The sequence below is a fragment of the Protobothrops mucrosquamatus genome, unplaced genomic scaffold, assembly GCF_001527695.2.
Source record: "Protobothrops mucrosquamatus isolate PMUCROS unplaced genomic scaffold, P.Mucros_1.0 scaffold3841, whole genome shotgun sequence".
Lineage (NCBI taxonomy): Eukaryota > Metazoa > Chordata > Lepidosauria > Squamata > Viperidae > Protobothrops > Protobothrops mucrosquamatus.
In genome coordinates, this window is record NW_015389792.1 from 15828 (window position 1) to 31449 (window position 15622).

At 43.4% G+C, this 15622-nt stretch overlaps 1 protein-coding gene across 1 annotated transcript in view; it reads left to right on the plus strand.

Annotated features, from left to right (window-relative positions):
- LOC107298274 (membrane-associated guanylate kinase, WW and PDZ domain-containing protein 2) overlaps positions 1-15622 on the plus strand; it is a gene marked incomplete at its 5' end in the record, with an annotated part of 59243 nt that overhangs the window by 9416 nt on the left and 34205 nt on the right. Inside the window, 4 exons of the mRNA XM_015827648.1 lie at positions 8317-8502; positions 9971-10109; positions 11834-12053; positions 13892-14035. Of these exons, the coding sequence (XP_015683134.1) occupies positions 8317-8502; positions 9971-10109; positions 11834-12053; positions 13892-14035 (689 nt within the window). The remainder of the gene's footprint in view (positions 1-8316; positions 8503-9970; positions 10110-11833; positions 12054-13891; positions 14036-15622) is intronic.

A 15622-nucleotide genomic window follows, 5' to 3' on the forward strand; every position in this document is an offset into this window, starting at 1 on the left:
TCATTACCAAACACGTAAGATGTAAAGAGTTCCCTATCCATGTGCTAATGTTTCCATTTGTGTCAGGCTCTGCAGCTCTAAAGGAAGGAATAAATATTAAGCATCACATCTAACAAGCAGGGCATAAAGAACCCAGGTTAGCTATTTGCAGGCCTCATCAGAGTCAGAAAGACAAAAATGTTAGGCAGCGTAAAGTGCACTTAGTACAGTATGTCCTTACGGTGTTGTTTTTGGAAAAGGAAGTCCTGTTAAGTTACTCGTGTTGAATTACCGTTTTTTACAATTTGTGCACTTACCTGTCACTTATGACCCCCCCCCCAAAAAAAAACTAATGGGAGAGAGTCGTAAATTCATCATGGGAATAGGACTCTGTGAATCATTCACCTCCGTGCTAAAGGGGCAATCTGCCTGATAATTCACATAGTATTAAATTACAGCATTAATGGTTCCCCTTGGAAAAGGATGAAGAGAAATTAGAGATGTGCTTTACTTATCTTTTAAAATGGCATAGGACATAGAATAATAAGGTTAGAAGGTACTTTGGAGATCCTCTAGTGCAGACATGTCAAACACAAGGCCCGGGGGCCGAATGCAGCCCGCAAAGTGGTTTCATGTGGCCCGCGAAGCCATCCTGGAAACAGTGAGGGAACGGCCCCCGCTACCTTGGCCCTGGCCCAGGCCGGGCGGGAGCCAATGTACAATTTTGTGGTGGCCATCTATGCTGAAACGTATTCAGTCTTAGCTCCATAAGGCCATCTGGAAACAGCGAGGAACCAGCCCCTGCCACATCGGCCCTGCCCGCTGGGTGCATGCTGGGGAGGTGTCACCCTTTGTGAGGAATGAAGAAATGGACCATCGCCTGGAAATGGCCAGCAAATGGCCCTCGCCTACTTCACATATCCGGCTTGATGGGCTCCGGCGGAGGAGTTTCAACAGGCAGTGAGGCTCCTCCAGTGGACCATGCCTTGGCACTTGCCCCGGTCCCACCCCCTTCTGCCAGAGACCCTCAGATCTGTCCCGCTCCTGCCCAGGCCCCCACAGGCACCCTTGACGCGAACGATGTAGAGCTGGCCATGCTCATCCAGTAGGCCACACCCACTCCATCCACGCCCACCTAGTAGGCCGCACCCACCCTGGCCACACCCACCCAGCCCCCCGAGGGCAACCGCAATGCTGATGTGGCCCTCAATGAAATTGAGTTTGACAGCCCTGGTGTAGTGTCTAATCCAACTCCCTACTCAAGGAAGTAGCATTTTGGGAAAATGGCTGTCCGGTCTCTTCGGCATGCAGGAGACGAAGCTGAAAAACCCCTTTCGAGAATATATTTTGTATGACCTGTTGACGTTCATACCTGAACTTGGATTTCATGGTAGAAATTTCCCGTGGGTTTTGTTTGTTTGTTTGCAGTTCCCTTGATGCAAGCTTGATGTTTTGAGAATTTAGTGGGATCCAGAGTCATTCTCAGCCTTACATACCAGAAGACCCAGGCTGGAAGACGTCACTGGATACAATCAAGAGAAAGCTAAGTGAGCTTATGTTCAGTTGAAATCAATGAGATTTAAGCTCAGAGATCAGCACTTAAGCCCCATTGATTTCATAGTTAACTTTCTCTGGATTGTGCCCACTGTATTTCAGTGTTCTCCTCTAATATTTCCATCCGTAGTCGAGGCTTTCTAGAGGATCGTATCCTTGTCAAAATTAGCAATATTTGCCGGACTTAGCTACAGATTCACAAGAAACCTGTGATTGTTTCAGGTCAGCTGGCCATGGGTTGCAGGATATAGCTTATTAGCCATCCCTCACTTAGGAGTAGCTGCTCTCTCCCCAACGAATGAAATGGGAAATTTTAAAGAAAGAGAGAGATGTATAGATTAAGATGATAGATGATGAGAGAGAGAGAGAGAGAGAGAGAGAGAGAGAGAGAGANTCATTACCAAACACGTAAGATGTAAAGAGTTCCCTATCCATGTGCTAATGTTTCCATTTGTGTCAGGCTCTGCAGCTCTAAAGGAAGGAATAAATATTAAGCATCACATCTAACAAGCAGGGCATAAAGAACCCAGGTTAGCTATTTGCAGGCCTCATCAGAGTCAGAAAGACAAAAATGTTAGGCAGCGTAAAGTGCATTTAGTACAGTATGTCCTTACGGTGTTGTTTTTGGAAAAGGAAGTCCTGTTAAGTTACTCGTGTTGAATTACCGTTTTTTACAATTTGTGCACTTACCTGTCACTTATGACCCAAAAAAAAAAACAACTAATGGGAGAGAGTCGTAAATTCATCATGGGAATAGGACTCTGTGAATCATTCACCTCCGTGCTAAAGGGGCAATCTGCCTGATAATTCGCATAGTATTAAATTGCAGCATTAATGGTTCCCCTTGGAAAAGGATGAAGAGAAATTAGAGAAGTGCTTTACTTATCTTTTAAAATGGCATAGGACATAGAATAATAAGGTTAGAAGGTACTTTGGAGATCCTCTAGTGCAGACATGTCAAACACAAGGCCCGGGGGCCGAATGCAGCCCGCAAAGTGGTTTCATGTGGCCCGCGAAGCCATCCTGGAAACAGTGAGGGAACAGCCCCCGCTACCTTGGCCCTGGCCCAGGCCGGGCGGGAGCCAATGTACAATTTTGTGGTGGCCATCTATGCTGAAACGCATTCAGTCTTAGCTCCACAAGGCCATCTGGAAACAGCGAGGAACCAGCCCCTGCCGTGTCGGGCCTGCCCCCTGGGTGCATGCTGGGGAGGTGTCACCCTTTGTGAGGAATGAAGAAATGGACCATCGCCTGGAAGTGGCCAGCAAATGGCCCTCGCCTACTTCACATATCCGGCTTGATGGGCTCCGGCGGAGGGGTTTCGGCAGGCAGTGGGGCTCCTCCAGTGGGCCATGCCTTGGCGCTTGCCCCGGTCCCACCCCCTTCTGCCAGAGACCCTCAGATCTGTCCCACTCCTGCTCAGGCCCCCACAGGCACCCTTGACGCGAACGATGTAGAGCTGGCCATGCCCACCCAGTAGGCCACACCCACTCCATCCACGCCCACCTAGTAGGCCGCACCCACCCTGGCCACACCCACCCGGTCCCCCGAGGGCAACCGCAATGCTGATGTGGCCCTCAATGAAATTGAGTTTGACAGCCCTGGTGTAGTGTCTAATCCAACTCCCTACTCAAGGAAGTAGCATTTTGGGAAAATGGCTGTCCGGTCTCTTCGGCATGCAGGAGATGAAGCTGAAAAACCCCTTTCGAGAATATATTTTGTATGACCTGTTGACGTTCATACGTGAACTTGGATTTCATGGTAGAAATTTCCCGTGGGTTTTGTTTGTTTGTTTGCAGTTCCCTTGATGCAAGCTTGATGTTTTGAGAATTTAGTGGGATCCAGAGTCATTCTCAGCCTTACATACCAGAAGACCCAGGCTGGAAGACGTCATTGGATACAATCAAGAGAAAGCTAAGTGAGCTTATGTTCAGTTGAAATCAATGAGATTTAAGCTCAGAGATCAGCACTTAAGCCCCATTGATTTCATAGTTAACTTTCTCTGGATTGTGCCCACTGTATTTCAGTGTTCTCCTCGAATATTTCCATCCGTAGTCGAGGCTTTCTAGAGGATCGTATCCTTGTCAAAATTAGCAATATTTGCCGTACTTAGCTACAGATTCACAGGAAACCTGTGATTGTTTCAGGTCAGCTGGCCATGGGTTGCAGGATATAGCTTATTAGCCATCCCTCGCTTAGGAGTAGCTGCTCTCTCCCCAACGAATGAAATGGGAAATTTTAAAGAAAGAGAGAGATGTATAGATTAAGATGATAGATGATGAGAGAGAGAGAGAGAGAGAGAGAGAGAGAGAGAGAGAGAGAGAGAGAGAGAGAGAGAGAGAGAGAGAGAGAGAGAGAGAGAGAGAGAGAGAGAGAGAGAGAAAGAAAGAGAGAGAGAGAGAGAGAGAAAGATGATAGATTGATATATATAAATATAGATTGAGATATAAATATAGATTGATTTATATAAAGAGAGAGAGAGAAAGACAGATAGACAGATAGATGATAGATAGATAGATATAGATAAAGAGATAAAAGATAGTTAGATAGATAGATAGATAGATAGATAGATAGATAGATAGATAGATAGATAGATAGATAGATAGATAGATAGATAGATAGATAGATAGATAGATAGATAGATAGATAGATAGATAGAGGGGGGGTGATGAAAGAAAGAAAAAGGAAGAAAGAGAAAGAAAGAGAGAGAGAGAGAGAGAAAGATGATAGAGATTGATATATATAAATATAGATTGATATATATATATAGAGAGAGAGAAAGACATAGACAGATAGATGATAGATAGATATAGATAAATAGATAAAATATAGATAGAAAATAGATAGATAGATAGATAGATAGATAGATAGATAGATAGATAGATAGATAGATAGATAGATAGACAGATAGACAGATAGACAGATAGATTATAAATAAAACAGATATAGATAAATAGATAAAATATAGATAGATGTGAAAGAGAGAGAGAGAAAGAGAGAGATAGGCAGGCAGACAGACAGATACCCTATATTTTTGGTTGACATTTTTTTTTCTTTTACTAAATTATTGTCTGGAAAAGCAAACACTGGGTTTGCGTTTTTGCTTCTCTCTATTGCAGTCGCTTTCAATCAAACTAGGCAGACTCTTGTTCTGGAGGAAGAAGGGAAGGAAAAAAATTTCACTCTGAAATTCTCTTTTGCGGTGTATAGCTAGAAAACACCTTAATTAATCTGCAAGGGGCCTCTGCGCAAATATCTCTTTGTAGAGTTCCATTAACCCTAAAACAGAGGCTTCCACGCCCAGAAACCCATTCACACTCCTAACCAATCATGGGAAGGCAGTCTTTTTTTTTTTTTTTTTGAAATGACGATCTGAGTGTATCTATGATACAACTGCTTTACCAATAATTCAGCAGGTCGAGGTTTGATCATTTGTCTTCTTTTTCTGTCCATTTAACTCAGGGGTAGTCAACCTTGGCTCTTTTATGACTCGTGGACTTCAACTCCCAGAATTCCTGAGCCAGCTTAGCTGGCTCAGGAATTCTGGGAGTTGAAGTCCACGAGTCATAAAAGAGCCAAGGTTGACTACCCCTGAGTTAACTGCTCAAAATTGCCCTGTCTGGCTATTTTGCAAGAGAAACTTAGGCTCCACTTTTTTCTTTTTAACTGGAAAGAGAATGAAAAGGATTTAAAAAAAAAAAAAGATAGGACAAAGGACTAGACAGCTCTTCTCTGCTTTCGGTAAATAAATATCTGCTGATTTACGAGCTCTCCCCCTGGAAGATTTTTTGGGGTTTAAAAAAATTAAGCAGCAAGCGCCTGCATGTTTTATGCGCTTTCTGTCAAAACGAATAGATGAGTGAAAAAGGCAGTCGGGGGGGGGGAAAAAAGAGAGCACGAGAATTATTTTCATCTGTGCTGAAAGTAATAATATTTCACTGTCTTAGACTAGATAAATGTAAGCTGGGTTTAGCCTGAAGCCATTTCTTTAGCAGCCATTATCCAGGACCTCCTTAGGCATCCACATTGAATTTAAGAGGCCATTATTGGGGCAAAATCCATCACTGTGATCAAAAGGAGAGACTGGCGTTGGACTCTCACAATGCCACAAAGCACACACACACACACATACACACACCAAAGGGGCAGAGTCTTGCTCAGTGTAACCAAGTTCTGCTCAATAGTGCTACTTTTTGATTGACGTTTTCTGCTCAATAGTGCTACTTTTTGATTTACATTTTGGGTGGCTAAAGTTGAAGGGTTTACAGACAGTCCTTGACTTGGGACCACGACGGAGCCCGAAATTTGTGAAACAGGCTGGTGAAAAATCAGCTGTCTTAGAAGGGCGCTGCTAAGATCGTCTCGTGCAAAGTTGGGTGACCCTAATTGTATCTAATAAGGCATCATGGTCTACTGTCAATGGAAGAAGTCGGAAAGGCCAACGCTAGGTGGCTGGGTACGAGGAATTAACATGTTCTGGATTTCTTTGTAGTGTAGCTGTCATCCAGCTGTTGAAAGTTTAGATATGAGAACATGGGATTAAGCAAAAATAAAAAATAAAAAAGAACAGGAGAGACAACCATTTGTAGATGTATTTAACTGATAATTGGTCAGTTAAAGCCACCCTTATCTAGTTTGAGAAGAATTCTGGAAATTAATGGATTGGTGAAATCTCTACTCCATTTTTAGACCCTTAAGGATCTTTTTTTTTCTTTCTTTCTTTCTTTCTTTCTTTCTTTCTTTCTTTCTTTCTTTCTTTCTTTCTTTCTTTCTTTCTTTCTTCTTTCTTTCTTTCTTTCTTTCTTTCTTCTTTCTTCCTTTCTTCCTTCCTTTTTCTCCTCTCTCTCTCTCTCTCTCTTTCTTTCTTTCTTCATATGTGACTCTACGAGGTGACTCTTCTGCTCTACACCAGAGGCAGTAATCTCCTAATTATTCCAACATTTTTGTAAATATATATGCTCATATTTTAAAAATCAGGTAAAAAAAAATCAGAACTCTCCATCGTAACAGATACAGTAGATGATTATTACCCTGGGTCCTCACCACGTCAAATCATCTTAGCGTTTTTCAAGCCCGGCTAGAGATGGTCATTTTCTGTGGCCATTCTATAAGTTTCCTTCATAACTGAATTGCATGGTAATTTGTTCAGTAAGTACAGATTTAGATTTAGTCGGCATTAGCAACACAAACATCCGTAATGTATCAACAACATGGCATTGAAAAAAAAATTATTTGCCCAGTTCTACACTGAAATGAAGTCTGGCACCTCTTTAATTTATTTGTTTTAATATGTACCAGCCACTTCAGAAGATTTGGAGCAGCCTATAAAATCCATAAAGAAGAATAAAACAATTAAAACCCACCTAAACATAAACCAGCAGCCTGAATGGGAACAACTGTATTCAGAAATGTTTTGTATGTGAATAGCTAATAATCCAAGTAGTGGGTCTTTTAAGGCCTTAATACAGGGGTCTTCAAACTTGGCCCTTTTATGACTTGTGGACTTCAACTCCCAGAATTCCTCATCCACCGTGCCTATTTGAGGAATTCTGGGAGTTGAAGTCCACAAGTCATAAAAGGGCCAAGTTTGAAGACTCCTGCCTTAATATGTTTTGAGAGCTTGGGTTCGTGTGTTCAAGAGTGGCCAGAACTGAAATAGAAATAGTACTTAGTCTTATATACCGCTTCATGGTGCTTTATTGCCCCCAACAATCTGGGTCCTCATTTCACCGACCTCAGAAGGATGGAAGGCTGAGTTAACCTTGAACTGGTCAGGATCGAACTGCTGGCAGTGGGCAGTCAGCCTGCAATACTGCATTCTAACCACTGGGTCACCACAGAATGCTCTGGTTGTAGAAATGATCTAGTTGTTGTTATTGCTGTTATTTTTGTTGTTTACCCCACCCCACCCCGTGATGTATATATCTTTTGGGATTCTTCTCCGTGTTCAATCATGTTACAGCATCCAATGCAGGTTTTGTCTGCTTCCCATCTTATACTGGTGGGAAGCCATCATGACACCCCTACTTTTGAACAGAGAAAGCTTCTCTTGTTGTAGGATTGCCCTGCAACGAGTAGTTGTAGCCATCGTTGAATTGTTTCTGTCCAGGTAGTTTCCAGGGGACAGCCTACTGAAAGTGCCATACGTTTTCTGTGATGGGGTAATCTCTTACATTTCCTCAGCCATCTTGAGAAAACTTGCAAGCGGGGCCACCATGATGCAGTAGACTTCCACAATGTAGACACTGAAGGACTTCTGTAACTAGTCTGTGCCATTGTCACCTTCAGCAAAGACAGGGCTATGAGAAGCTATTTTGTCTTCCGATGGATCTTCAAGAGAAGATGCATTTCTAATAGACGGCAGGGGTTTTGAAGATACGGCTCCTCTACTTACCTCATTTTTGTCATTCCTTCCAATAACAGCTGAAGTGTAGAAAGAAAACAACCAAGATGACAGTGGAAGCTCAGGCAGTAAAGAAACCAAAGGACAAAGAGTAAATAACTAGGGCAGGAACAACTAGGAGAACTTGGGCAAGCTCGGTCTAGAGCAGTGTTTCTCAACCTTGACGATTTTAAGGCATGTGGACTTCAACTCCCAGAATTCCACAGCCAGCAATGCTGGCTGTGGAATTCTGGGAGTTGAAGTCCACATGCCTTAAAATTGTCAAGGTTGAGAAACACTGGTCTAGAGTCTAGACATTTTCCAGGGGGGAGCCATTTTGTCTGTCTATAAATATTGTATCTGTTGCTTGCCTCTTATCTACCCCTTCTTTTGTCTTCCAGCCGTACCCCATAAAATAGGGAGGATAATTGAAGGGAGTCCTGCTGATCGCTGTGCGAAATTGAAAGTCGGAGACCGGATCTTAGCTGTGAATGGCCAGTCCATTATTAACATGCCTCACGCCGATATTGTGAAGCTAATTAAAGATGCTGGCCTTAGCGTAACTCTTCGCATCATTCCTCAGGAAGGTAAGTCCTTGACCCTTAAAAATTCAGGAGGGAACTTGAGGGAGGAACCAATTAATCCCAATGGCTCTCTTGGGAAAGGGGAGATGTTTTCAATGGGCTGGGCAGGGCCTGACATTATATCAGGGGTATTGCTGGACCCCTGCAGACCTTGCTGGATACTGATAATGTTATCTAGTTTAGGTCATGAAATATCTTCTTGAAAACAACTATCCTCATTTCAACCCTGGGCTACAAACATTTACCTTTATTGGCTGGATGGAGTACAATCTCAGCCCTTCAAATGACAAAAATACCCCATAGTTCCCCACCAATAAGACCAGGTCTTATATTAATTTTTGTTCCAAAAGAAGCATTAAGGCTTCTTTTCCAGTTAGGTTTTATTTTGGGGGGAAATACGATACTAAATGCGTCAGTCTGGCTGGCAATCTTAACTGGGGCTTATTTTAGGGGTAGGGCTTATATTATGAGCACCCTGAAAAATCATGCGAGAGTTTATTTTCCAATTAGGTCTTGTTTTCCGGGAAATAGGATATATTTCAATCCACCAGGATGGAGTATGTTCCTTTGCCTTGTGACAAAAATTAGCTTTGTCCCAACTAGCAATTGGAAATCATCTTTACAGCCTCTAATAGTTGCCGTCTCATTCCATTTTGCATTTGTTTGTTTTTCCACGTTGCTCTTCATTTTGGTGGAGGACCCCCACCCCACCCCACCCTGCAGTCTGTACTCTCTGACTTTCTACCTAACCAAACATTTCCATTTCGACTGAAAAAAAATTACTTGGACGATTAACAAAACATCTCAGTTTTAATAAACTTTGATTCAGTGGAACCGACTAAGTGAAGAGGGGTGTTTTAGATCTAATTTACAAACCATAAAAGCAAAGATAGATGATAGATAGATAGATAGATAGATAGATAGATAGATAGATAGATAGATAGATAGATAGATAGATAGATAGATAGATAGATTTAGATATGATAGATAGATAGATAGATAGATAGATAGATAGATAGATAGATAGATATGATAAATAGATGATAGATAGATAGATAGATAGATAGATAGATAGATAGATAGATAGATAGATAGAGAGAGAGAGAGAGAGAGAGAGAGAGAGAGAGAGAGAGAGAGAGAGAGAGAGAGAGAGAGAGAGAGAGAGAGAGAGAGAGAGATAATAGAGAGAGAGATATGATAGATATATATAGAGAGATGATAGATATATAGACAGACAGGCAGACAGACATAGAGAAAGAGATGAGAAAGAGAGAGATGAGAGAGAGATAATAGAGAGAGAGATGATAGATAGATAGATAAAGAGAGAGAGAGAGAGATGAGAGATGAGAGGTGAGAGGTGAGAGATTGAGAGAGAAAATAGATAGTTTGATTGGACTAGTTGCCTTCTTTTTTCTTCACTTATTGCCATCTGGAGTGACAACTCTCTAACCTCTCTTGTTCCACCATGCAGAGGTGAGCAGCCCAGCTTCCGCACCCAGCTCAGAAAAGCAGTCTCCCATGGCCCAGCAACACAGCCCTGGGACTCAGCAGAGCCCTGTAGCACAACCAGCCCCTCCACAACCTCTACAGACTCAAGGACATGAAAACAGGTAACGCAGGAATCGTTGGCTCTTGGTTCCAGTGGGAAGGTGGGAAGAGCTTATTGGGCTGAAGCTCAGCTTGACTTAACGCTTTGGTTGGTACGAAGAAAGATTTCCATTCATAGAACAGGAGAGGGGCGGGCGGAGTTAAACGAGTCCTTAGCCTAGAATCCGTACATTCCCACAAACGATTTAAGTTCAACCCCTCCTGAATTCCACTGGTGCCAATTTAGAATTGAACTTTCATTGACTAGATTCTCGTGTACAGGTACTCCTTGACTTACAACCATTCATTTAGTATAACAGTTCACAGTTACAACAGCACTGAAAAAAAGTGACTGATGACTGTTTTCTCACGACGGTTGCAGCATCCCCACGGTCACGTGATCAAAATTTGGATGCTTGGCAACTGACTCATATTTACGACGGTTGCAGTGTCCCGGGGTCACGCGATCCCCCTTTGCAATCTCCTGACAAGCAAATTCGAGGGGGAGTCAGATTCACCGTGTTACTAACTTAACGTGGCAAGAAAAGCTATAAAACGGGGCCAAAACCCATTTAACAATTGTCTTGTTTAGCAACGGAAATTGTGGGCTCAATTGTGGTTGTAAGTTGAGGACTACCTATGCAGCAATAAATTCTCTGAGCTGCAACGTAACGTATGGTTCTGATTCTTTGCCTCTGACACATAGGCTGGTTTTATGTTCTCTGCCTCTTAAATCTCATCCTGTTGTAAATATTCTCCTAGCGCAGGGGTCTTCAAACTTGGCCACTTTAAGACTTGTAGACTTCAACTCCCAGAATTCCTTAGCCAGCCAGGGCTGGCTGAGGAATTCTGGGAGTTGAAGTCCACAAGTCTTAAAGCGGCCAAGTTTGAAGACCCCTGTCCTAGTGCTTCTCCATTTCTGTCCTTACAGCATCTACGTGGTTTTGTACACCAGAACCATACCTGGTCATCCTACGGACGTCTCAGGATGAGTCTTCTCCTTTTCAACCAGGGCCCTCCAAATTGAAAATGAAATGCTGCATGCTTTGATTACTTAGCCAAACTTAGTGGTACTCGGTTTTATGAGACCAATTCGGAAATAAGCCTCCGTTTGGTTTCAATGACAGACACTCGCAGATACAGAACTTATGCACATTAGAAAAATACAACATTACATTACTTTTCGACATAATTGCCATTCAAATTGAAGCACTTCTCATCACGTCTTACGAGGTTTGAAAATTCCTTCTGCGAAAAAAAATCTCCCACCTGGGAACAAAGGCACCCTGTAACATAGGGGTGTCAAACTCGCAATGTCACGTGATGTGTCGCGACGTATCGCAACTTTTTTTCCATTGCTGGCAATGGGGTGGGCGCGGTTTCGGCATGATGCATCTGGCCCGCGGGTCAGCAGTTTGACACCCCTGCTGTAACTGTCATCATCAAAGCGGTGTGACGCAAACCACTGTTCCATTTAAAAAACTGGTTCATTTTCGATTGATCTAGTGGACGAGTCAACTGCAACACAACCTTTGCCTTCCCCTCTTCACCGCCTACTGAAATACTGCACCCAGCGTCATAGGGCAGGCATCGCTATCCCCACCTATTTCTCGCACATACTCAAACTGAGGTTTATTTCCGAATTGCACACGTACAATCCAGCAATCCAGCATGTGTTTTACAGGTTCGCAATTTAACCAACAACAGAGTGTTCCGGTCCTAATGCCATTGTTCTTTTCTTGTTTAGTTATAGGTCGGAAGTAAAAGCAAGGCAGGATGTCAAACCTGACATTCGGCAACCTCCGTTTACAGATTACAGGCAGCCTCCGTTAGATTATCGGCATCCGCCAGTATTAGATTACCAGCAATCCCCCCCTTTGGATTACCGGCAACCGCCTTTGATAGACTACCGACAGCATTCTCCAGACACCAGGCAGTTCCCCTTATCGGATTACAGACCACCTCAGGTATTTCCCTTCATCAATGTCAACATTTAGCTCGAGGATCCAAATAAATCACCAGGTTCATTCCATTTTCGAAAATCTTATTGTTTATTGAAAACACGGCATGGTACCGTCGAAGCAAAATTAACTCTGAGGTTCCAAAGACACCGATTCATAGAAATGAATAATAGTCTCTTCGGCCAAACCCCCGCCCTCTCACATAGCCCCTGTAAACAATTTCACTTTGTTATGGGAACTGTCTGCTTCTCCTCAACACCTACTGCAGTGTCCTTGGAAATGGTTCAGGTTCTCACTGGTCTTCAGCAGAATCATAAAGGTTTCATTTCTCCATCTAAACACTTCTGAAGCATCACCTCCCCCCCAACTCTAATGCATCAGTTCACAACCTTTCCTATACCCCGCACCCCTAGAACGCTTCTGATATATTCTCGCAACCCCTTACAAAAGTTCGAAATAACAGCAACGAATTATGCATGTACACTATAAGTTTGAAATTTCTAAAGCCAAGTTTTCACACCCCCTGGAATATTGTCTCGCACCCCCAGGGGGTGTGAGCATCCCTGGTTGGGAACCCCTTCTCTAATGGCAAGTCAAAACGAAGAGGCACGTAGCTGCCAAAGTTTCATTCTTGACAATCAGTGTCACTGGAAAGCTGACAGGCTGGGTTTGAGACCCGGCACCACGCAACGGGGTGAGCTCCTGTTCCTCGGTCCTCGCTCCTGCCCATCTAGCAGTTCTAAAGCATGCAAATGCGAGTAGATAAATAGGCATTACTTCAGCAGGAAGGTAAAGCGGTCCAAGTGCCTTCAGCATATAGCCTTGCTGGCCACATAACTGCGGGCAGTGTCTTCCAACAATGCTGGCTTCCTCAACTAAGAAATAGAAATGAGCACCGCCCCTTACAGTTGGACACGAAACCTTTACTTTTATCTGTTCTGTTAGTTTTTGGAAAAGGTTTCGGTTAAGAAGTAGGACAGAAAACACGAATAAGTAAATGTTTTCTTTCACTTTCTTTGTAAAGTGTGGTGCTGTGTGTGAAAGCGAGCTGCAGAAACTCTTCTGCATTTAAAAACATGCCTTCCCAGATACTGTGGCTGAAAGGAATAGCTAATCAAGTCAAATGCTGCTCCTTTTTGTACTTTGGATGGGAGCCACGTCATTTGTGTAAGCGAGAGACCAAGAGGGTCACTTTTACACATGGATAATCTAAGCAGTTCCACCCGCAGATTGGCTAAATATAAACTCTGCGGAACGACTGTGCAAACATTGCCACTTTTTTCACCCCCTTTGACAGATCAATTCTTCTGTTAATTAGAAAATCATTTTTAAAACCCACAAAGGCACTCAAGCAAAAAAAAACCCGACTGTTGGTTCAGCAGCTCGTACCTTATGTATCTGTTTGCGTTGCTGTGTGAGCTGTCCAAACAGACATTATCCGCACATAAATTGCACAGATGCCCAGATTCTGACATGCTTGCCAACTCCAGCAAGGTTATACTGAGACATCCTCCATCAAGACACAGATTTGATAAGCATAGAGTGTCAGCCAAATATATATATAACCTTTAGAAACCAAGTGCCCAAAAACTGCCCCCCACCCCTGTCCACACTCCGCCGTGCCCGCTGGGCCACCTATCACCTTCACAGCCCAACACAGATCACCCAGGCAGTCCAACAGCGCCATGGCAGCCATGCCTTCCGCCCGTGCCCCACAGCATCATCTGCGCGCGACGCGGCACAAGGGCGGAGTCTTGTCCCCACTGCCCAGCTACCATGTCCCCACTGCCCAGCTACCATTTCTTAAAATTGTTAATTTTTCTTCTCTCCCTTGGTTTGTCTAGGATTTTGATTATTTTACTGTGGACTTGGAAAAGGGAGCCAAAGGGTTTGGATTCAGTATTCGTGGAGGGAGAGAATACAAAATGGACCTGTATGTCTTGAGATTGGCAGAAGACGGGCCAGCAATAAGAAACGGACGAATGAGGGTAAGGCAGCTTAAGGAAGTAAATGCTAACCGATCATGGAAAGCCAGTGGCATTAAGCAAAATTAAGCTTATCGCTCACTAAAAATGCACAGGGTGAAATATCAATGCTGGAGTCTGTGCATCCGTAACTGTCAGTCTATAAATATGTGTATGTTAATAAACATAAACATTTAATAAATGTGTTAGAAAGGTTGCGGTAAATATGTCTAATCTAGTGAAAAGAAGGACTAGAGGCGACATGATAAGAGTGTTCCAATAGGGGCTGCCACAAATAACAGGCGGTCAATCTATTTTCCAAAGCACCTGAAAGCTGAATAAGAAGCAACGGATGGAAACTTAAACAGGGAGAGAAGCAACCTAGAACTAAGGAGAAATTTCCTGAACAATGAGAATAATTAATCAGTGGAAAGACTTGCCTCCAGATGTTGTGGGTGCTCCATCACTGGAGGCCTTTAAGAAGAGACTGGACAGCCATTTGTCTGAAATGGAATATGGTCTCCTGCTTGAGCAGTGGGTTGGACTAGAAGACCTCCAAGGTCCCTTTCAACTCTGTTCTTCTATTAATATGAAGTTGTTGGGACTTGAAACACTATGCTGGTAGGGTGTACCTGTAGGCATAAACAACCCACACTTGCAGGGTTTAAACTAACTACTTTATTATCTTCAGCCTATAATACAGGAATCTGTCCCAGTCTGGCAGCCTACGCCTGGGAACAATTAGATAAGGCTCCAAGGATTTGAGGGGTGTGTGTGTGTGTGTGTGGACTTGTCCTTTTGTTGTTGCACAGTGAGTCCAAGCTAATTCCACACTCCCTGTCAAACTGGGTAATTCCTAGCAGTACCCCAGATGCAGACTAGGAATAGGCTGGGTTGACTTCAATGGGCTCCCACCACAATAAATAATTATCTCTTCATTTGTTTGGTGTACAAAATAACGTTGAGGGCTGTGAGCCAGATGTTGCGATTGCATAGCATTATATACTAATACATTTGCAGTGAAGTGTTTTCTTGAGGAACCAATCTATCCTACAGCATTGATAGACTTCAGAAGAGCAAAACATCAGTATTAGCCATCTGTGTTTTCCCTTCCTTTTTCCCCCCGTCGTTTCGTTTCAAAGGGAAAGCAACACTCTCCTCGCTGAGCTGATGTGCAAATTAATAAAGTTAAGTCACAGAATTAAAAACATGAGCCTCGGTAATGGCACAAAACAATAGTTGTTACGTGAGGAACACATGAACAGCGCTAAGCAAATCTGTCTGATCACTGTGGCAGATTTATCTGCACATCAAAGTATCTTCCAAGGAATAAAACTACCCCACGCCGGTCTTTGTAAGGTTTTATTCCTTGTTGTTGTTAGTTGCAAAGTCGTGTCCGACCCATTGCGACCCCATGGACAACGTTCCTCCAGGCCTTCCTGTCCTCTACCATCTTCTGGAGTCCATTGAAGCTCACGCCTCCTGCTTCAGGGACTCCATCCAGCCACCTCATTCTCTTTGTAAGGTTTTATTCCTTGTTGTTGTTAGTTGCGAAGTCATGTCCGACCCATCGCGACTCCATGGACGATGTTCCTCCAGGCCTTCCTGTCC